Source organism: Lutjanus erythropterus, chromosome 6 (genome assembly GCF_056507025.1).
Source record: "Lutjanus erythropterus isolate fLutEry1 chromosome 6, fLutEry1.hap2, whole genome shotgun sequence".
In the NCBI taxonomy this organism is placed as follows: domain Eukaryota; kingdom Metazoa; phylum Chordata; class Actinopteri; order Lutjaniformes; family Lutjanidae; genus Lutjanus; species Lutjanus erythropterus.
Window position 1 is genome coordinate 24256869 of NC_139322.1, and position 24253 is coordinate 24281121.

The 24253-nt window shown below is 39.0% G+C and overlaps 1 protein-coding gene across 1 annotated transcript; it reads left to right on the forward strand.

The window, feature by feature from the left end:
- Positions 1-1576: 1576 nt before the first annotated feature.
- Positions 1577-23654, forward strand: LOC146325348 (guanine nucleotide-binding protein G(i) subunit alpha-3-like). Its single transcript, XM_084721295.1, has 9 exons — positions 1577-2333; positions 12552-12594; positions 13898-14039; positions 14141-14298; positions 15889-16017; positions 18339-18468; positions 19894-20047; positions 20843-21050; positions 22795-23654. Exons 1-8 carry the CDS (start codon positions 2216-2218, stop codon positions 21031-21033), a joined length of 1065 nt encoding a protein of 354 aa, XP_084577421.1. The 5' UTR covers positions 1577-2215; the 3' UTR covers positions 21034-21050; positions 22795-23654.
- The last annotated feature ends 599 nt before the right edge of the window (positions 23655-24253 follow it).

Here is a 24253-nt window from a genome sequence, read left to right on the forward strand (position 1 = left end):
AACTAAACAGAGAGCTGCGATCATTTGTGATGCCACAAACACACTCGCAGCAACACAACATGTCTATCTGTGAGTGTGGAGGCTGTCTGCAGTGAAACTTCTAGTGAAAATAAAGGTCAGCATGATACCATTACCAAATTCGTGTTTGTTTATTTCCCCCTACATAAATCTTATTCATTTAACTTTAGATCACTTTGTAAGTTTTGGTTTGGTTCTGGTTGGTTTGTAAGTTGTAACTCATTATGTTTTATTTCATTGATAAGTTAAAAGTTATTAACAGGAACAATCCCTGGGATGTGAAAATCCCTTTTGTTGCTGTTAATCCAAAAAAGCTGGGACAGTGTCAGAACATAAAACAGAATGTGCTAATCATTTTTGAGATATACATATATGATATAATAATGCCATATAATAATGTTTTACCTCATCAGCTTAATTGATTTGTGTAAATATATGCTTATTCTGAACAAGTTGGGCAACACCTATTTCGAACAATCCACAGGTAAACAGGTTAATTAATAACAGGTTACAGTACCATGATTGGGTATGAAAGGGGAATCTTCAAAAGGCTCAGACTTTAATAAGCAAGAATGGAGCAAAGTTCACCACACTGTGGAACACATGATTGTATAAAGTATATTATATTTGTAAATGTGGTCATAAAGACAGTTCACTCTACTGTGTCCCAACTTTTTTGGAACATAATGAGGTCATAAATGTTGGTTGGCAATCCATTAAAAAAAAAAAAAAACTTAGCAAGTTGTTAATAAATATATTTTGATCCACAGGGTAATGCCACCCAGTAAGAAATTTTAGATAACCTGGCAGGGAAAATCTGTCCTTGTCTATTCTAAAGTTATTGACAGGAAATTGTTTAATCACTGTCAACTTGTAAACCATTTATAAATGGGATCCTAACAGAAGGCAGTTCCAGTATGACTGATAGCTGTATAATCTTGCAAATGTTACAGATGTCATTCATCATGACCAGAAAGCTGCAATAAACTGTCTAAGACTATAACATGTTTACATAGCCTGCTACAGGCAGATGTAGAGGGTGTGCAGATGTTGAAGGACGATTAAAACAATGAATGCTGTGAATATACAAAGACAATATTAAGAGAAAAAATAAATCCTCAGAACATGTTACCTAAATTTATGTCACCCATCTTTTGTCAGTCTGACATTAACACTGATGAGGTAAATTCAAAGTGTGACACATCACATGAAATCCAAATAATCTTTTCGCAAAATGTCTTTGATATTGGATGTATCATTAAAATAATAGCTGCAATGTAAGTTCTAGGTTTGTAAATGGGAGATCAGAAACAAGAGAGCCTAAGACGCATACCGTAATAAATTGAATTTCCAGAAGAGGAGAAATGTTTCGTTTGTGGCTGTTGTCATTTGTCAAGTGTAAATGTGTCAATCCCACTCCTGCAGTTCAGCTGTGAGTCCACGGATGGCGCTCTCACACCACACAAAACTCCCGCTGCGCGCTGCTGACTGGAAATGACTGTGAACTGCAGAGAAAACACGTGCGCGAGTGTCTTCAGCTTGTTGTAAACTAAACAGTACATCAGTTCACGAAGGCTTGTGAAGAACACATGGATTTGCACCCGACATGAATGAGGGAAGACGGGTAGGATTCTCATATCTGATCGTTTAGGAGCGACTACATTTCCCATCAGCCCCGTGGGGCGCATCAATTTTCCTTTTTCAGTGCCGTTTTCTTGGTTTACAGCTGGATCAGCTGGATGATCGCGCGACTGCGCAGCAGCATTGGTTTTATGGAGAAAATACGGTGATTTTTTTTTACGATTTTTTCTTTAAAAACGGTGGATTATGTGCCTGTTTTTCATACTTTCTACATAAAGTATTTTGTTTTCTTTTCTCATTTTTATGTTCTTTTTTGAGTCTGAACTGCTGATAAGTTAGATAAAATATTTTAAACGTCTATTTTGGTAGTTTTTCCTGCTTGAAATCCTGTATTTAATCACCTGAGCAGACAGGAGTGTGTGGACCGAGGCAGTGTGAGCTCTGCACCAGACTGTGGGTCTTTAGTTGGACAGACGAGCCTCCTGTGCCAACGCCTTTTCCCCTCCACGCTTCACCTCGGCTGGGAAACTTCAGGGCTGTTTGACGGCGTCTCCCGTCAACTCATGAGCTGCTGAAACCGACAATCCGACGAAAAGAAGTTGTTAAGAGAGTGAAAATGGGCTGCACGATCAGCGCCGAGGACAAAGCTGCGGTGGAGAGGAGTAAAATGATTGATAAAAACCTGCGGGAAGACAGAGAGAAGTCCTCCAGAGAAGTGAAACTGCTTCTGCTCGGTATGAACCGTGTTTATGGCTCTTTGTAATATATTTAATCAGTTATAATCTCCATCAGTCTTTCTTCACTTTTCATTTTTCCAGTCTTTAGTTTATGTGACTCCAAACACTTCTCCTCCTGTTGGTTTAATGCAGCTGTGGCTCATCATTTCTGCACTGACACAAGTTGTAGAAGTAAACCAGATGTTGGTGGTTAGGACGCTAATGCGCCCCTTTTGCTGCCTCAGTGCTTTTCTGTCACTTGCAAAGAAAGGAAGACAGTACGTGCTCAGAGGAGACTTGTTGTTGATACGTGTTGACACTGGTCACAAAACAAGTTGTAACTCATGCAGACCTGTTTAACTTCAGCGCCTACAAACAACAAAACCTTAAAGCTGCGGGGAGATGTTGAGAAGTACTTTAACATTTTGTATATCGTGATGCAGAAGTTTAGGGCTGCCACTGACGAGTAATGGTCGATCTGATTAATCATTTCACCATTAGCCGATTAATCATTTGGTCAAAATAACATAAAATCTGTTAAAAACTCAATAATAATCACTGTTTAATCATATTGGACAAAAACACAGCAGAATCTTCATCTGAAAAGCTGTAACCTGTAATGTGTGCCTTGCCCAGTAAATTTTGCCTAAAAATTACTTAATCGATAAATAAATATACCCAAATCATTGACAGTTAATTTTCTATTGAACAAAATTGAATAATCAACTCATCTTTTCTTCTCTTTAGATTATGAAGGGGAAGCCTGATTAACTTATTTTAGAATTAGTTTGCCACCAGATAAAGCTTTGGGCTGTTGGAGTTCACTTTATGCTGTTCAGTCTTACTTGAACAAAAAAATCACTCTGCATGTTATTGGTGATTTCTATGTTCAGTGTCATGGCCACTCCTACACTAATTCCCTGTCTACACACAACACTGAAAACAGAGTTTCTAAATATCTTCACCTTGGCAGGCTGTTTCAAAAATCTGTTTTTAGTGACCTAAAGCGCTGTTTGTGTGTGGACGAAAAAAGCTTTTTCTTTTTTCATTCTTTTTTTTTTTTTTTTTTTTAAATACCCTTGTATAAGGCTTGCATAAGGCTGGGTTGCACCAATGATTAATTTTTAGCTTAAATTAAATAATGGTTTAACTTTAATTTTGCATTGTTCCAAACATACTAATTAGCTTAAAATGAAGAAAGATGCAAATATAAAACTCTCTTTAAGCCTCAGTTCAGTTTTTACTCTAAACCGAGATTATATGTAATTCTCTTACACCATAACTCTAACCTAATTTAATCTGTGATTCAGTATTAACTTTAAGCTTACTCTTGAGGAGGTTAAACTTTTAACATTGCAGCCTTTTGAAATGGAGAAAAAGAATTATCTGCTGAGCCATCATGTGTAGACTAACTAGGCTAACAAACTTTTTACCTAGCAAACAAACAATATAACTTTTACTTTTTTTTTTATTAGTTAGCTAGCAAACAGTATAATGTTTGTTAACGTTTCACTAACTAGAAAACAATGCAATATTTTGTTAACGAAAGCAGAGAAAAAATTAATGATCCCCTTTTTTATTCTTACTAGATCCCAACAGCACTTGACTTTAGTTTTTTGATTAAATTTTCATTGTGCAACAAAGCTCTGCTTAATTTTAAATCTGGATTCACTCTTTTAAACCTACAGTGGTTTTGCTAAACTCTGATTAGAACTTATCTTACATTCGATCAGTCTTCGTTGATGCATCCCAGTGTAGGTGTGAACACTCTGTCATGGCTTTATTAAGCACTGTCTGTGTGTAGCTGCAGTGCCTGCTGGCATAAATAACTGCCACACACTCAGTGACACTGACACTGTGGGTGTGGACTGCACAAACATGCCAAGGGGATTAAATGCCCCCAGACCAGCAGCACTCAACATATTTATGCTCTGCTCCCTCTAGCAGGAAGTTGCCCCTGAGCGTAAATGTCCTGTGCCAGTAATCACGAAGTACTTTAACTCTACATCCCATTTTCTAGCTGTAAATGTGTTTGTATTGTAAATCTTGTATACAAGTGGTCCCCAGTGTTTTTATTTTGTGACCCCTGAAAATGGAGCAGTTTCTACTTTTGACCCCTCATTAAATATATGGCCTTTAAGTGGCTGTTGTTTGTGAGAAGCAGTTTTTCCCATTTGGATTTGTCTCACTTAGAACTTTTAGAGGCCTGGAGAAGTTAACGTTTCCAGTATTTCCCAATAAAACAACTTAGAAATGTAAACAATTGCAACAGCTATCGTTTAATCATGTAACTCCCCCTCAGATTTGTCTGGGAGCTCTTGCAAAGCCCTGATCTCCAGGTTGGGAAGGATATTTTGTGTATAGAGGAACAACTGATCTACAAAACATGAAACATTTCTACCACAATATCACATCTCATCAGAGGAACTGCTGTTTCAGAGAGAACTGCTTATTCATTGTGTGTGAGGCAACTAGTCTGTAACACTTTTTATGCAGCACAGCTATTTAGAAGTAAAAAAAAAAAAAATTATAAGTATATATAACTTATAAACTTATAAACATTTATAAGTAAAAAAAACCAATGGTATATTTCGTCTGACAAACCATAATCAGAGTTGCCACTAATTTACTTTCTAGCAACCAATCAAAGCCCCCATGAGTAGGATTTGAAAGTGTCAGACTTTGGCGTACTGAAAGAATATTTTAAAAATCTCGTTATACAAAGGAAGGAAGGAATAGCTGTGAATGTGGGGAGGGCCCCATAGCATTACGCCCTTGACTGTAGATATTGTCTAGCTGAAAGTTTCAACAGTTTCTGAAGGAAGTACAGTCTTGCATAATGTTGACTTTTTTCCTGTATCAGCATAAATTCACTAACTTGAGGTAATAACCTTTCAACACAGGGAACATTACAGACTTTTGTCTCTTTTGGTCTATTCTTTGTTAGTAACAAGTAAATTATGAACATACCAATACTATCTTATAGTTTTTTCACACTTTCAAAGGGACTATGATGTACATTGAAATCTTGTTGTACAGCCTAGCTGTAAATGATAAATAAACAGCCCTGTATCCTTGTAGGAGTAAGACCTTGAAGATGATGATGCAATTTCAGACTTCACTGTAAATCATCAGAGCAGTTTCGCTTCCTTTGGGAATTCTCATTTAGTGTTAATAAATTGCATATCAAATAATAAATAAAATCTAACTGAACTACGATAACTTAATACTAAGTAACAGTTAAAGTACTAATAACAGTAAAAGAAATAAGAGCAGATTCGAACTTAACCAATTCTTTTGCAGATATATGATAATAATGTCTAAGCTGAGGAAACGCTGCTGTCATCATCCTGCGTCTCCTCATCACAGATAGAAATGTCAAGTCATTACTACACATATTATCTGCTGTCTATGCTTCTCATCACTGGAGTCAGGGACGCCCACACTGCCGGCCGATGAGCTTGGCATGGGGTCACACAAGCAGTAGTCTTACATAGTCAGAATCATCTCCACAGCGCTCACACAATCAGTCAAGCACGGTTCATCTCTCCGCTTACAAGACTGTGTCGTGCGCGGCCAGATACTGTCCACTTTTACACATAATTATTTTGAACCATTTGTTGGACGTCCCGCCCGATGTTGGAATCCGTTTGAATCATATACGGCTGCACTTCGCACTGTTTTGTTAGGCACAGCAAGCGTGTTTACGGTACCTACAAGCTAGTAGAAGGCTACCTGCTGTCAGAGCCGTGTAGCGTTTGTGTTGTGGTTATGTTAACTAGACAGGTTTAATGAAGCATTGGTAATTTCTGCACCAGAGCTGTGATTCAGTCTAGTAGGTGCCGGACATATAGGAACTGGTGCCAGCATGGCATGGTTTCAGGACCCAATGCTACTCAGAAACCTGAAACTGTTCACTCCACTGATGTGGACAGTGGTGTGTGTCTTTTCTCCATTATCTGAAAATCAACAATCAGCTCGTTGGTTTTGCTGACATTGAGCAGCATCTTGTTTTCTGTGCACCACTGGAAAATGCTGTTGATTTCCTGCTGACATGAAGTGTCATCACTGTTTGAAATTTGGCCGATGATGGTTGTGTTGTCAGAGGCTGCACTCATGGATGTACACTGTGAATAGAAGATGGTTGAGCACACAGCCTTGGGGTACTCCAGTTTTGAGCACTGGATTGGAGAATGTGAGCCTGCCAATCAGAACTGTCTGGGGTTTGTTTGTGTGAAAGTCCAGTTTCCAGCTGCAGAGTGTGGTGCTCAGACCCAGAGTGTTCAGTTTGCCCATCAGCATCACTGTGTTGAATGCTGAACTAAAATCAACAAGCAGAATCTGAACCAATGTGATTTTCTTCAGAAGACTGAGTGGAGGGCAGTGGAGGCGTCATCCTCTGTGGATATGTTGGTTCTCAATGCAAACTGGTGTGGGTCCAGACTGGCTGGGATCCTGTTCCTTATGTGCTGGAGAACCAGTTTCTCAAAGCACTTCATCAGAATGGGGGTGAGTGCTACAGGGCAATAGTGATTTACACAGGACACTGACTTTTTAGGAACGGGGATGATGGTGGCTGTCTTGAGGCAGGTGGGATGTTATCAGGTCTGACAGCTTTAGACATTTAGAACGTAAGTCCAATATTCACAGTTTCTTTAAAGTTCAAACAACCATACAAATCGTCCGAACAGCTTGTGCAGCATCAGCTATGTGTTGTGTAAGCTGATTTTATTGATGCACTGTTGTAATACAATGCTGTTGAGACTTGAGACCATGCCTTTTTCACGTGAAATATTGTGCAATTCATCTCAAAGGACTGATATGATGAAGAAGAATCGAAATGCTAAATTTGTATTTGACTGACCAGAACCTTTCAGTAGTATAGCTTTGTCCAGAAATCTGATTAAAATGGCCTGAAACATGTTACAAGAGTGAGCGAGAGTACCAAGGAATTGGTTAAGATGGTGATTCAGATTCAGCTATTAAATTAGCTACTGAAATGAAATAATCACTGTGTTCATACAGCAGGACTTCCTGAAGACATTGCAACATAATACACTTATGGTATATGGTGCAGGGCTGTGTCTCAACAAGTTGCATCATCACTTCTGTACTGTGAAAAAAAAATCTCCACATGACCTGACCTGTTTCCTCACAGGGGAAGGTTGCAAACTCATGTTATTAAAAGAATCAGTCATGGTATGTCAAACGGGCAAATTCACTGGCCGATAATTAGTGAGTCAAGATAGTATCTATGATTTGTCATGGAGGGACAAGTACAACGTGTTAGATTGGCCCCTGAAATAACTGTTTTAGATAAGTGAAATGCAATATTAGCCATTAAAGTGCCATGTTGTAAATCTTCCTACAGCTGAAATTCCATAGAGATTCAAAGGTATTCTTCCAAACAAATCCCACTTAACTGATTCATGTCTCAGCAGGAACTACAGTATGTTACCATGTGTGAGGGGAAAGCTCCAGATGTGATTAGTTTATTTAGTCTTAGCTACTACAAGGAACTTTCACATTGTGTTGGTTTTGGAGGCCCCTGTAGTCAAAAGCAGTGGTGTTTAGATAGTAATAAGAAATAACCAGTCGTCTCATGCATAGTCATGTTTGTTTATGTGGCTTGAATTGAGACTTTTTTGCAACCAGTAAAAAAAACTAAAATGTTTGACCTCTACCACTGACTTGTATCCGTGCAAAGTTTGACACCACAGACATGTTTTCGTACTCCCCTACTGAAGGGGGACATGTCTGAAATCTGACATTCAAACATACGCCTGGCAAGCTAGATGTTCTACATAAAAAATTCAGAGCAAACAAGTCTAATGCAGACAAAGAGACCTGAAAAGTCCAACACAGAGTAGACTTGTCAGTACAGAGTGCAAGACTGCTACATGCTAACAAGCTAACAAGAACATAAACAAATACAGTAAAATATATTAACTACATTTAACGTTGTGATATGTCTGCGAGTCGCCGATTTTGGTGCACAACGGGTCTAAACCAAGCTGAAACATGTATGGCTGAGTCTCTCCAATGTTTCCTTGAACGCTAACACTAGCCATCTTGATGCACACCTTCCTTTCACTGGTCAACCTAGTGCCAGCAGTTTTGATGAGCGGGGCTTGAGGCCAGAACCAGAATTTCTAAAAGAGAGAGACAGAGTAGATGCGCTTCCAGCACTTTTACAGAGTTTTTTTTTGTAATATTATATGTAGGGAAACCATTTTAAAGAAGATAATAATCCTAGAGTACTTTTACAAACTTTAAAGTCTGTTCAAAGGAAGTTTGTCTTCTAAACATATTGCAGATGTTAGAAAATAGTTGTTGCAAGCATGTGAAAAGATTAGTCTTTGTAGCATAGACTGGAGGACTGTTGTTCACAATTTCTATGTTCAGGATTTTTCAGGCTGACCTGTAACATGGCTCTGTGATGCCAGAGCCATGGTCATGGCCATGGGTCTCCTTTTCCCAGTGGAGCGGGGTTCAGAGCAGAGAAAACAGCAAATTTGTCATGATTTTGAGACTTGATTTTATATAATTAGCATTTTTTTAATCATTTAAATTTGGCTGAGTGGCTAATAACACAAGTTGATCTGGTTTGACAAACTCAGAACACACATTTATTGTTGCTTTACAGTATCTTTAAAATATGTCTGGAGGGGAACTTCTTATTTCTTCTCTATCTTATTTCTTATTGTTTGTGTTCTGCATCACATTCCTGACAGTGGCATTATTCTCACAAGGAAAGGTAGCTTTCCCATCAGCGATTTTGCCCTTTATATCAGCAGTGTTTTTTCTTGTACCTTCATAAATAACAAAACCAGGCCAGGATATCTACTTCCTACCATTTCAGAGCCATGTGTACCCACAACTGAGAGGTGATTCTTATCAAACTGTTTCCTCTGTCTTGGTGAAAGGTTACAATTTGATTGCGTTGGTTTGTTTCGTAGAAGATGACCTATTTTTGGGAGTTGAGCCCTGAACCCTGAGGTAAACGCTGAAATAGATCTAACATGACGTCACATAGATGTAGTCAATGGATCAGCAGCTAACTGATCTGTGACAATGACCTTCAGGCTGATTCGTGTGGTGGTGCAGCATTACAATGCAGTGCTAAAATCTCATTGTATGGAAACGTTCATCTTCAAGTTCTGACCACAGAGCTGGGGGGGGGGGGGGGGGGGGGTATTTTTCCAGGCAGTGCCCTCCACTCCCTGTCTGTGCTGGAGCAGGAGAGTTATAGGGGGAAAACAAAGAGGAGTTCAGCTGCTGTTCTTTGTACAAAACCACACAGCTGGAGAGCCAACGCACCCTTCCAATGAAAATGGTCTCCTGTTTGACCACGAATAGTGATTCATAAAAAATCTGCGTTTGAGATTCTTGTGAAATGAGGCTTGGTTTGGAGTCTGACTCCTGTATGGGTTTGGGTGACTCTGTGAATGCCTGTGTAAAATTGGTTTGTGAAATGGAAGGAAGCCACGCTTGATTATCAGCCAAAAATGCTACGAATGAGAGAATTGGTGACTGACAGAACTGAGCAAAGGGATCAACGCAATTTGTCCTGTCTTGCCTGTCTGTGTGAGCGTGCCTAAATCTCTTTTGCTGGTGACAGCTTAACCAAAGAATTCATGGATTTATTTCTTGTTGGCCAGCCATCTGAACACATTGCTTTTCTCTAAGCCTCCTTGACAAAATTCATCTGCTAAGGATTCCTAACTGGCAGTGGGATTGTGTCTCACCACCTTTTTGGGGAACAACACTATTAAGACAATGTATATGCTTATTTTAAAGTGTTTTTGCACTGGGATTTGTTCCTGGCTGTGTTAAAAAAGAAGCCAGTATCCATATTTCAAATTCCAGTGGCTGAAAACCTCTTAATTCTGTGGTTGCAGATAATTATTGCAGTTATATTAAGCAAATAGAGGCTCTGCAGTCAGTATAAACGCACCCCAGATGTTGATGCAAATAATCTCTCACTGGTTGGATGAGTTTGACATCTAATATTTCATCACGTGTTTTTATGCCTCTTTAATTAATCTAGCTATGAAAAATGACTGATTCTAGAGTGAGTCAATAGGTGGCACAGGGGCAAAGAGCTGGTTCGCCACCTCAGAAAACCTGCATTCAGATCCCAGCAGGAACTTGATACTGCATCCATCAGTCTGTTAGAAGGGCCAGAGAAGGCACTATGAATTAATCATGCTGCCAATTTGCCCCAGAGGCCAACAATGGTACTGCAGCCCAGTGTTTATTTTTCCCATAGCCACTAGTCTTTAAAATGTTGACATCTCAGACAACAAACCATGTTATGCATTTTTGCACCATGTAGACTAAAAGGAATAATTTCACATTTTGAGAAATCAACTTATTTGCTTTCTTGCAGAGACAGTTGGTGAGAAAATCAATTCCATATATTTATGGTAAATATGAAGACTGGAAACAGGTGAAAACAACAAACCTGGCTGTGTACAAAAGAAGCAAACTCTACCTACCAGTGTAGTTTTTAAGTGAACATGTTGGGGTTTTACTGTGGATTGGACCAGGCACGGTGACTCCCTCATGTCTCTACATCATATTTGCACTTTGGTGTTTCTACAGATTAAACAAACAAGATATAACATGTTAAGCTTTAGCAGCACTGGTAGTCAAATTTTGTTACCTTTGGACAGAGCCAGGCTAGCCGTTTCCCTTTTTCCGGTCTTCACGCTAAGCTAATCTGAGAGGCTGGTGGCTCCACCTTCAAACTGTAACTTTTGCCAAGAAAGTAAACAAACTTATTTCCTTAAATGAAGAATTAGTCATTTAATTTTGAGAACTTCCAGAAGCTGTGGGAAGTTATTCGTCCTAGTGAAAATGTGACATTTTTCATGTGGATGTCCCGTCAGTGTTGATGGTGGATTTAGTCAGTTGAAGTGATAAAACCCTCAGTGCGTGATATATTGACCAAGAAAGCCTAGTTGCTGTGTTGGTAGTGTTTGCATGTACCATGATGCATTAGGGACAAACCTCTGGTGGACACCCCTGTGTTACTGTGTACCACCACCCTAGCCTAGCTATTACCTTTCAGGCCAAAATATAGCATTAGGTGACAAAAGTGGAGAATAGAAGTTAATTGAAAATGTGTTTGTTAGGTTTATTTCTCCTGTCAGTGTCCTCGACCAGGATGCCCAGGGTGGTGCATGGTGGCAGACCTCCTAATATTTAGGATGGATCAGATGGATATAATTCATTTAAGTATTTACATTGTACTTGTATGACAGTGTATGTGATACTGATATAATCAATAAAGGGTTAAATATGAAATAGAAATGGAGCAGACTCCCTGCGCTCCACTGTACAGCTGGGTTTGGGTCAGAGACCAAGTTGGTGTTTGTTTTTGTGGGGCTTCAGATTGCAGACAGACTCTTTGGATCATATGTGGTGTTTTTATGGCCCCTCTGCTCTCTAACGCCCAGGGCAGCTTGATATCTGGGATTGTCTCTCCAGTGGAAAAACACTAGCTCAGCCAGAAGCGTGACAACTGTTTCCTGTTTGGCTAATTGTTGTAGAAATATACAGTACTGTACAGGTTACTCATGTTAAATCCCTTTTCCTACTCATCGTTGCCATAACGGCCTGTATTGTAACGGAAGCTTACTCAGGCTTTGATATCAATTGTGCCAGTCATCAGTTCATCATTTGTCACTGATTGGCACTCTCACATACTAAAGAGGCGCCCCAGCTCATCACACTACTCGCTATTACCCATGATCCTCTCTGTGCTTCTGCACTTCTTAATCTACAGGCTGTGGTATACACATTTCAGGGTGTGCAGATAGTATCAGACACTGGTGTCTGTGTGTTTCTGTGGCCAATGACAAATCGCTCAGTTCTCAGGGGAGAATTAATGCACTCATACATCTAGATTGCTGACTGGGGCATCAGATAGTTCATCACAGTAGAACGTAAAGGAGCACTTTATGACTCTATACTCTCCCTTAGGCTCCACATAAATGTCTGCCGCTGAAAATTACAATGCTGCTTTTTCGTTTTAACACAAACATGCTGTATGCTTTATGATGCATGATTAAATTAGATCAGATTAAGTCTGGATGGTATGAAAAGCTGGTTTGATCCGTTGTCCATGTGAGAGGGGTCTGAAACCGTGAGATATTATGTTGAGGTGTTTTTTGGCTGCTGTCATTCATGGTATGGCTGCCTTATATAACTACTGTGCCTCTTTTTCAGGTGCTGGGGAATCTGGGAAAAGCACAATAGTGAAGCAGATGAAGTAAGTTACACACTATGAAAACCATTTTGCTCACTCAACCCAAATGTTTATTGTAAAGAGCTTGCACACAACACTCTTAATGTACCTCAGAAGTGAACAAAGTTAACTGAACTTAAGTTGAATAATTAGTTTGAAGTCTTATTAGAATTAATTGAACTTGAGAAAACATGAGCTTAATATATGAAGTTGAACCAACAACTCTTTAGTCACACTGACCAACAGTACAAATTAGATTTGTTTTACATTTTTTACTTTTACAACCATGACTTACCTTAAAATGTATCAGAGACACACAGGACATTTTCATCATATATGCTTTCCTCAAACTATATAAATGAAGGGTTTTAAGAGAGTTTTAACTTTCACTCCATGCATGCTGGGAAGTCTGCTGATATGCTATGTTGCTTTGACTCAGTCATACAAAATTGTGTGAACATGAAATTATTAAGTTGGTAAAAACACTACAGGTCTTGTTTTAATAATATGTTCTGCTGTGTTAAGTGAACACAAATGATGTGTTTTATTGAATAAGACATTGGTGTCATTGCTGGTGTCAACTGAGCAACCAACCAATTTGGACTATTTAATATACTGTTTAAGGCTCCAGTTCACAATTTGGACAGCAGTACTCATGTTTGAACGCTATAGCCTTACATATTTCTCCTTTAATATAAACATTTGCCAATGTCACAAGGGATGAGTGTTAAAGTTTTCATGTAATTTTGACACTTTTGAACATTTGTGTGGATTCTGTGCAAAAAAAGTTGGTGTCATGGGTGAATTGAGGTTTACAGTGCAGCTTGTCCTGATAACACTGACGCACATGACATATTAAACTCCTACATCCCATAATAAACGTCAACGCTATTTTTGTATTATGTTGATGAAAAACAGTCCCACTCCCTCACTCCCACATTCAGCTTGTTGTCAGAGGTTAATAGTGTGGGGAGAGCTGTGAGCAGAAACAGGGTTCATCTTTGTGGATATACAGTATATACTGTGGATGCAAAGCAGGAGCCTCATTTCACTCCAGGCGGAGGAGGAAGCACCCTTTTGCCCAACATGTTAAACAATGGCCTCAGAGGCCAGTCGTAGCCTGGCAGGACCTGAATAGACTTCCCCAGTTCCCACATTAGGCATGCTGCATGCTCACTGAAGCTCAAATTCCAGCACTAATGACAGTGTTGCATGATTTTTTTTTTTCCATCTGTAATTTGTCCCACATTTGCTAAAGCCATTGTTCCCACTGTAAAACATTTATCTGCACTCCTGAAATCCCATTTGGATTTTGTTTCTGTGTCAGAATCATTCATGAAGATGGCTACTCGGAAGAGGAGTGCAAGCAGTACAAAGTGGTGGTGTACAGCAACACCATCCAGTCCATCATGGCCATCATCAGGGCGATGGGCCGGTTAAAGATAGATTTTGATGATGCTGCACGGGCGGTGAGTTAAATACATTCGATCTGCATCAATCATGACTTTCAAAGAGTTTACAATGACAAAAAAATTTACAATGACAACAATTATAATGTCTTTATTACCAGGATGATGCCCGCCAGCTGTTTGCTTTGGCAAGCACAGCAGAGGAAGGGGTGATGTCGACAGAGCTGACTGCTGTGATTCAGAGGCTGTGGAACGATGGCGGAGTTCAAACATGCTTTGATCGATCACGGGAGTATCAGCTCAACGACTCTGCTGCATAGTGAGGACTCACTTCTCCACATATAGACACACACAGACTTAACAAGCACCAACTAAAGCTTATTAAGTAAATTTACACAGTAAAAACCAGTAAAGTCATTTAATCTATATCAAAAATGCATTTATTAGGATAAACCTCTTGAGATGTATAATCTCGTTTTCGAGGGGGTCCTAACATATATCACAATCAATCAATTTATATTCAGCCTTCATTTATTTTATCTTAAAGAAGTTAAACAATCCATCAATAATGTGAGATAATTTCACTTGATGCTAGAGCTGAAAATATTTGCTCAAATCACTGACTAATAATTAATTAGTCACTAGTAACTAACTAGTTATTAACCCTAAATTTGCATTATAAATGACATAAGTGACACCTAATGAGAACATTCCTAAAGACTCCTACATGTTCAGACAGGTGTCATGTCCTGGTCAGAATGGTGTCACCTCAGTCTTGTGCACAACCCTTCAAATAAGTTAAGTTGACCAATTTATCTAGAAAACAATCTGATCAGTGGATAATGAGATCAGTCCGATCTGATTCCAAATAAGGTTTTACTTCCTGATAACACTCATCTTATTAAAGGTTCCTGAAAATGCCCAAAGGAAGTGAAACAGCTCTTATGAATTACAGTAAAGTTTGAAATTGCATCATCCATCTTCAAGGTCATAGTCTTAAAGAAATTTCTTTCAATCTCATTTGGCTTATCACATGAACTTTGACGCAGAGGAGTTTTCCGCCTTCATGTCTGTAACATTTGCAGTGGAACAAAGGAGGCAAGATGTGTCTTGCTCTTCACGGTCTTGTGTCAGCTTGTTGCACAGTTCATTGCATTCCTGCAAAAGGAGAAACTTGAAAGAGAAACTGATGGCTGGAAAATGTTTCTGTCGACTTACAGTCGTTAAGATCATTTGAAAAAATGCTTTCAATTTATTGTGTTAGCTGATTACAACTGTCTGCTGAAGTTGAGTGAAAAATGGAAACAAGGCAGTTTGAGCTAAATATAGTTGAATCCTGCATTACCAATCAGACATGGATAAAGCTCAAGGTTTTCTTTTTCTGCAGAGTTTATATCACACACCCTGAAAGAAAGTAGCTCAGTGTGAAGGACATTCTTTGTTTTGAAAACAGCAGAGGTGTCATAGCTCATGGTGCACTTTATCCACACAACGAGACAAGAGGAACCAGTGGAGTTAGTCTGTTTTTACTCAACCCACAAGGAGCAAGTGTTTATCATGCACCAAAATATGAGCCCATATTTAGTATCATTCTGTGAAGTCCTGTGTGGAGCGAGTCCTCCACGTCTCCAGGCATAAGTCTCCCAAAAGCATTTTGTTGCTTATATTATGTTGTCTTTTTTTTTTGATAAAGTATCAGCGTGGAAACCCCCTGGATAGCCTAAATTTTACCACGTGGTGTTAAAAAAAAAAAGAAAAACACCAGATTTTATGAGCACATCTGTTTTCATGAAATACATACTGGAAGCTGCCTGTACTGCAGATAATGCCACTGTAAATTTAGATTGTACAGTCATGTGCGCATCAGCTCTGGGATCATCTTCATATACCCATGCTTTCTGTCTCTCAGCTACCTGAATGACTTGGACAGGATCTGTCAGCCGAACTACATCCCAACTCAGCAGGATGTGCTACGTACACGTGTGAAGACCACTGGCATCGTGGAAACTCACTTCACCTTCAAAGATCTCTACTTCAAGTTAGTACAGTTGTAATTTATCTGCTCGTGAAGGCCTCAGGTGGGCTGAAGATCTTAATAAGCTTTACAGCCATGGCCTGAGCTAATTTACTGTATTGGTGAGCATTTAAATGTCCTCATTATAAGACTTAACCTAGTGCTCACCAGCATGGGGTTTACTTTTTTGGATTTTTTAAAAAGTTTAAAAAGTTTTTTTTCCCCTTGTGAAATACCTCTTCATATGTGAATTGTAATAAGGGGTTGCAAGAGGACAAGAGTTGCTTTATATTAAAGATTCACAAGAACAAACCTGGGAAACAATGACATAACACAAGAAGTTTATTGTATGAATATTGAAGTTGGTGTCCTGTTCCTTTTCAACTTCACTTTGCTATTTTAACGGTACATAATCAGGATTAAAAATAAGGCACAAGGTGCAAAGGGGTTACATTTAGTGTCTTAATAAGTCATAGGTGTGTCACCTCCCATTCCTTTTAGGAGCCAGGTGTGCCTGCCTCTGGCACATTGCTATTTAAAAATGGTAGATTGGGCAAGTTGGAGAAGCAAACAGGGATGCTAAAATTACCCTTGTGACTTGTAGTGATGTAAACATTGTGCTTAACCCACGGTTTGAGCAGGCCAGATCATAAAAGTTAACTTTATGATTAATAGCTGATCAGTTGCTGGTGGTAGAAATATGCTGAAGCTGTCCCCTATTTAGTGACATGCTGTGTAAATTTACACGAGGCACAACAGCATGACTGCTGTGATATTACTGTGCGCATGGAAATGAAAGCAGATACGAATACAAAAAAGCACTAATTTATCAAGAAGAAACACAATAAAAAGACAGGAAAGAAGAGAGAAGAGTGGAAATCCTCCCAGAGGAAACGGGGAAATATTTTTTTCAACAGCTCTGATTGAAGTTAGGATTTATAGAGCTGCTTTATTCCAAAAAATGTCACTGTATGATCTGTAACTTTGTTTAAGACCTTTTTGAAGTGTAGAAGAACACAGAACATTAATTTACATTAAAATCTGATTGATTCTGTCAGATTTAAACAGTCAGTGAAGTTGCTGGGACCTCATGCATAAATGTGCACAGTGTCTCTCTTAATGCTTCTGCCTTTTTCTTCCACCTGCAACCCATCCGTTATTAACCAGAATGTAAATTTTTATGACCCACAGATTAACTGCAGTGCCCTAGAAACAGAATGTGCGTGTGTTGTGAACCTGCCTATGTAGGCGCATCTTAGCGTTTGAATAATTTGTCTTGTAAAGCGCTGCACCTCTGACTATAGACCAGGTTTTTGTTGGTCAGTGGCGCATTCGCTTTCTGCTGCCTCAAGACAGCAATGCACCAACAACGCACCTGGCTACACATCATCCTAAGATCAACACGGTCATTGGCACACAGACGGACACAAGTACATCTGCTATTTACACAATATGAGCATGAAAATGACAACTGCGTTGGTCAGAAAATCTATGAGAGCTGCGTTGTGTTTATGCCAGGTGGAAGATGGAGTCCCTAGTCTTATAGCTTATGATCACCACAGTCATAGGGTCAAATGTACAATGTGAAATGACTTTGAAGTAACTAAATGCTGATTGTACAGAGGCAGGTCACATTAGTTTGCATGTGCAGTATCTCAACTTTCTTCATTCTGCATCCTATATCTATATCTGTGTAAGATATTCTCCAGCTAGAGAACATATTGTCTTGTGTTTATCATATGTTGTTGTAGTGCTCCACTGATCATTTTGAAGTATTTTCTGACTGATGCACCTGGATTCGACTTGTTTGGAGCTCTCTCTGTCAGTCGCATCATGATGCTTTGAGAGGTGCTGATTTTCCAACCTCTTTCATAACTCACAAAATGCTGCTTACCTGCATTCAGCCTAATATGACCCAGCTTTGTAGCAGTAAATGTAATTACATTGCCTCAGTCCTTTTACATTATTTTGTCCAGTTCCTGTACTTATAAATATTGGTGAAACAATAACTGTAATAGCCTCCCTGGCCTGCCTTTGTAACCCCATTAAAAAAAAAAAAAAACGCTCAGGATTTGGAAAATGTGTAATCACTGAATTGGTGTTACAGCACACAGCGGTCTTTCATTTCATTTCTGTGTCAGTTAAACAGCTCGGTATAAATTCAGTTTGCCACCGAGGGCCTCAGGTGGAGACAGAGGCAGCAAACATAAACACATGTTCTCTTGCCCTGGATTTATGAGGACACTTGTCCTCATAAAACACTAAAATTCAAATGACAGTAGAATTAAAATGAGCACATTCACTGTACATTTGTTTATGCCGTCACTGTGTCTGTATGTCTGCAGGATGTTTGATGTTGGGGGTCAACGTTCAGAGAGGAAGAAGTGGATCCATTGTTTTGAAGGAGTCACAAGTATCATTTTCTGTGTTGCACTCAGTGACTACGACCTCGTCTTGGCTGAGGACGAGGAGATGGTAAGTAAGGATGGTAAGGATATACTGTGGTTTAGGTTCACTGTTGATACTGGATTTTATGTATTCAACTGGAAATTATTGAGATAGGCCTGAAATTTTGACTTGTAATAGTAGGAAAAGCACAGGACAGTCCCAATAAGCCATGACGGTGTGACAGAACTAGCTGCTAACTTGTAAGTGCTGGTACAGACACAACAGCCAGTTTTCCATTTGGTTTCAGACACTATGAGTTATGTTTTTATGCCTCTGCACAGGCAACTGTCATGGCTGGACGCATCACATTTTCAGGTTGTCCATCCCTCCATCAGTCCTATTCTTGGGAAGGTGATATCTAAAGTGATTAAAATTTGATGGTCAAAGGTCAGAGGTCAAAGGTCTGTGATCTCACACCTGTCATTCCCATGAACTTATTATTATTAGAGAAATTCTTAAAATTTGGTACAAATGTCCACTTGGACACAAGGATTTAATTAAGTAGATTTTGGTGGTCAAAAGTCAAAGTCACAAACCTCACAAACAATTGTCCAATAGTAGTGATGTAGAGTAAGTACTTACTTGTAACTAGTTACATATAATTAAATTACAAAATAATGTAGAATGAGAATGAGAAAATATATGTAATTTAATTACAGTTTCTAATCAAAGTGTCGATGATTGGTGAAAGTACACTGAAAGACAATTGCCACCTCACCACAGCCTGTCCACCCTGCTGCTGTCTGCCAAGAGATACAGAAGTATCTGCCCGATAGCACCAGAGTACAGAGCAGCTTCTTCCCTCAGGCTGTGGGACTGCTTAATTCATCCTCATCCACCATGTAAAATAATTGGTTTTATTTTCATTTCTATGACTTACTATTTATTGAACTAATCTACTATAGATTTTTTTTTATATATATATAACATTTTTGTAGCAAAAGAGAACCACAACTGTATAACTTAATCTTGTTATACAACCCTGTGTTATAAAATTATGCAGAAATCTACCTTGTACCTTGATAATATTAACAATGGCTGAGTGCTATTTAAATGAATGACTGTGTGACAAAGAACCAGCTTTTATAGCTTTAAGTGCTGGACGAGACACACCACTCTGCACATTTTCCATTTGGATCCAGCCACTATAAGTCGTGTGAAATATCTTTTTATTAGTCTATGTCATTTATGATGCTATTGTGGTATTTTATTTACGTTCCACACAGAGCCTTTAGTTCAGGTCAGCATGTGCCGTTTTGTGCCTCGAATTCAGGACCTTGAAGACCCTGAAACCAAAGCAGCGATGAAACAATGAAATTCAAACATCATTAATTTAATTATTAATTTAATTATTTACACCTGTGCTTTTCCCACTGTGACATATCAAACTGTCTTTTGTGAAAAAGACATTTTGACCAATTATGGGTAAGTTCCCATTTGTTCTTTCAACAGAACCGGATGCATGAGAGCATGAAGCTTTTTGACTCCATCTGCAACAACAAGTGGTTCACGCTCACCTCCATCATTCTCTTCCTCAACAAGAAGGACTTGTTTGAGGAGAAGATCAGCAGGAGTCCGCTCACTATCTGCTATCCCGAATACTCCGGTGAGACGAAAAATGTGCACCTGCAATTTAATGACGTGATCTTGTCGGATTCATCTGAGGAAATATTTATTCATCTATCTGTTGTATCTCAGCATTGACTTCCTGGAAATGTGTGGTCATGCTCTCAATTTATTTTATCTTAACCTTAATTTTTGACATTTTTACCAAATAGGCAAAGGCTGTGTGTTTTACTGTTGAGCTGCTTTATCACATGTGAACTGAAGCCTTCGTATAATCAACTACATTCTCTGCACAGCAGCATTTTAACTTCTCTGAATAATTCTCAGCTGCCCTTTTTTTTTCCCTTGTCAGTTTTATTAACCCAGGCTGGTGAAATGTCCATGATGGGTTTTGACAGATATAACTATTTATAGATCTGCAACACAAGGGTTTGTGTCACAGTTCATCATTTTTAACTTCTTATTAGAGTCACCAAAGATGTTTTCACACAAATTCAACAGCACTTTGTAGAAAAAATGACCTTGGAAGATCATCAATACCCTGTTTTGTTGACCGTCTTCTCCACTTTTTAATCAAAATTAAATTAAAGCACAATGTATTCCCCCATAGATTGAACAAAAAATATCAAATAAGACCTGCTGTTAATTTGATACAGCAGAAAATAAGCTCCAATTGGTCACAGATTAATGGCATCGTTCTTCTGCTTTTGGTGTGTTTAATCCACAATGTTAAAAATGAGCTGAGTTAGGCTGTTTTCCAGAGATCATCTGGGATTGTTTCATGTAAATAATTAGCAATTTCTGTTTATAACTGACCTTTTGTTTTTTACCGTAGGTGGGAACTCATATGAGGAGGCTGCAGCTTATATCCAGTGCCAGTTTGAAGATTTAAATAAACGAAAGGACACCAAGGAGATCTACACCCACTTCACTTGTGCCACGGACACCAAGAATGTGCAGTTTGTGTTTGATGCCGTCACCGACGTCATCATCAAGATCAACCTGAGGGAGATCGGGCTCTACTAAAGCTTCAGGCCCTGCAGGTCAGCACATTGACTTTCACCTGCACTGCAGTTCCAGCACTGAAGAGATGTGGCAACGTGGTGTTGTTGTTTTCCAACCGACAGATAAAAATGACATAATGACAATTGATTGTTGCACCACCCTCATTACACGTAACCTGTTACATGTAATTACATGAAAAAATAAATGTGATTATAATCTGTTACAGTTACTGAGAAAAAAGTCTGTGTTAACACTTTATTTTAAGACCGTTTATAATGCAAAGTTGACATTTGAGATACATTGAGGTACATTTTGGACTGATCATAAAGATGTCATTAAGTTTCATTACACTGTCAAATACCTTTGTAGCTGTGTCATGAATACTTTCCATTTAAGTAGAGTGGTACCTTGGACTTGTCATAAAGATGTTATTAAATGTTAAATACAGTCAGTTTGATGACAGAGTACAGTAGCAATGTGATTTAGATTGTGTAATTAGCTGATGGACAGACAATGGTTAGCTAGCTTGTTGCGAAAGTAGCCTAACCACTGTCTGCTGTTATCTGGAATTATCTCATTAGCTTGGTTAGCTGTGAAGCTAGCCTCGTAATTAGCTGACTCAGCCCCCCGGTGTGCCAGGAGCCAAACCCGGTCAGCACTGAATACCCCGTCAAACTGTAGGAAGGAGCCGAGGAGTGAACGGTCTTGTTTCCCTCTCATCTCTGTTGAGAAACACACATGCTTAGGACCAATCTATATTTTCCCTCGCCATGCTAGTGTCATCTGCGTCTAGCTGAGTCTGGCTGACCTGGAGATCCCAGCCAGACTGGAACTGAACACAGCCTCCGAGACCTCCATGGCCTGTTTGATGACAAAGGAATACAGTACCGATGTGGCTTCCTTGCTGGGTTTGTATCCCGACACCCCGGGGCTGAGTCAGCTAATTAGGCAGCTAGCAGTGGTAGCTGAGCTAACGAGCTTATGCCACCTACAGATAACAGCAGACAACAGTTAGCCTAATTTAGCAGCAAGGAAACTAGCTAACCATAATCGGCTCAGCTAACTCTTTAAGCTAAATTATCTTGGCATTGTACTCTGTCGTCAAACTGGCCTTGTAACATTTAATGACATCTTTACGATAAGTCCAAATGGTACAACTTTACTTGAAGTCCAGGAAATTATTCATGACACTGTTACAAAAGCATTTGAGAGTTTAATAAAATTCAATGACATCTTAATGACAACTCGAAAATGTACCACTTTACTTGAGGTCAAAGACAATATTTATAACACTCTTATAATGATCTCATGACAGCAAGTGTCAAAACAAACGTAAGACAGTACAGCATAATGTTGAAATGTGAAGCTTATGTCAGTGTCAAGCTGTCATAACAAAGATGTTGACAGGTTATGTTGTCTTGGTTAATGTCAAGCTGTCATAACAAATACATTTTAAACAGTGTCAACCTTGCATTAAAAACCTTTCTTGTCATGACATGGTTATGACAGGGTAATGTATAATGTCTTAAGCTCCACGCTAAATAAATGATCATATCTGTAATTTAATTACAGTTACTCATCAAAATGTTAATTACAAAGGAGTTGCATCCAAATATTCTTTCTGCCTGGTGGAGATCTGCACACTACAGAGTGCACTCTTCTAGTTATAACCAAGCAGCTTATGAATTAAAATGTAAGTTATATCATTAGGGATATCATTAGTGGGACTGAATTCATTATTTCCTGTCACCATAGGAACTAATGATCCTTGTCTCCTTGCAGGTGTCTGGAGGAGAATCAGGACTTCTGGGCTAGTATGTCTTGTCTGCAGAGGGCAAATTGGAAAGTAGGTGTTACTAAGGACTGAGCTGTGGCCACGCTGCATGCAGGACCTAAATTCCACAATTTGGGGACTTGATACTATGATCACTTTTGTCTTAATCGATTTTATGATGCAGAGCATACTGAGAGGAAGTGATGAGTGTGTGTCGAGGGAAGGCTTGTGAAATGATCACTGTGAGTACTGTGGAGTCCAGTCATATTTAAGACCTTAACATCAGCCAGGGGCTGGCAGGTAAAGCCCCTCTGATGCCTCTGACACATTCATAGCTTGTCTGTCATATGTACGAGGACCAAAACAGACTGCCTGTTAATCAAATCCATCACTGCATTTCACAGTTTCACAGCTGACATGTTAAGTTCTGTTTTAATGTTAAGTCTGTATCACATTGCTTTTATGAATATTTGCATTTTTTATATTTTATTTTAAATTTGAGTTGCAATTATATAGTATTTCCACTTTTGGATGCGTGAATGCCATAACTTATGTATGGAGAAACGTTTTGTGTGAGCGGTTTTGATGTATATAATGTAACCTTTTGGGTCTGGGATTAGTTAGCAAGAGTCTAATGAGCTCAGTAGCAACAACAACTGTCTACATACTAATTATTGACTAGACAACATTGTACTGAACAATATTTTTTATACATGAGACACATCACTGCAAACCCATTTGTGATGGGAGATCTTGATTCCCCTGTGTATTTTTTCCCTAGGTTTGAATATGACTAATATTATTCACTCAGTGGAGGTTGATATAGAATATCCTTTTTTTTCAAGGTAATTTTTTAATCCTATGGATATCAGTGAAGATATTTAAACACATTAAACATAAGAAAATAGATAGTTTAGCCAGAGGCTGCATTTGTGTTTGTCCATCACATAATACTGAGGAAGTCTGTTGCTGTTATAAGCCTGTAATGTAGTGGAGCACAGTTTGGGTTAGATCCTTCATTATTTCCCGGTAGAAAACATTAACAATTTCATGTCTGGCTCTCTTTACATTTCTGCAGTTGTATTGGTTCATTTTAACATCAATAAATGATGGCACAAAGTTGTCTTTCTTTTCTTCTATTTTTAAGACTGAGTCAATACCAGAATCTTACCACAGGCAACACCAATCAGATGTTATCCTCTGTGAAAGCCTAGTCTCACCTAAACCATGCTGGGAAGGAGGTCATGTACATTGCAAATAGTATTTTTAGCCTTCAGAGACGCATCTGTGTACTTGAGCTGAGTGCTCATTGTGTTCCAGCTGCTGCACACCACTGCTCGCCAATTTGTCCTTATTGTCCTGCCTTGTAGGCAGTGTTGGGGAACGTTAATTTTATAAATAACTTGTTACATCACAAGATTACCACCCTTAAAAAATTAATTGTTATGTTACAGTGTTACTGCTGAG

Excerpts from the sequence above, each read along its gene's own strand:
- LOC146325348 (XM_084721295.1), top strand. The coding sequence starts at position 2,216 with ATGGGCTGCACGATCAGCGCCGAGGACAAAGCTGCGGTGGAGAGGAGT. Across the intron at positions 2,334-12,551 it reads AGTGAAACTGCTTCTGCTCG|GTGCTGGGGAATCTGGGAAA; the intron begins GTATGAACCGTG and ends CCTCTTTTTCAG. Across the intron at positions 12,595-13,897 it reads ACAATAGTGAAGCAGATGAA|AATCATTCATGAAGATGGCT; the intron begins GTAAGTTACACA and ends TTTCTGTGTCAG.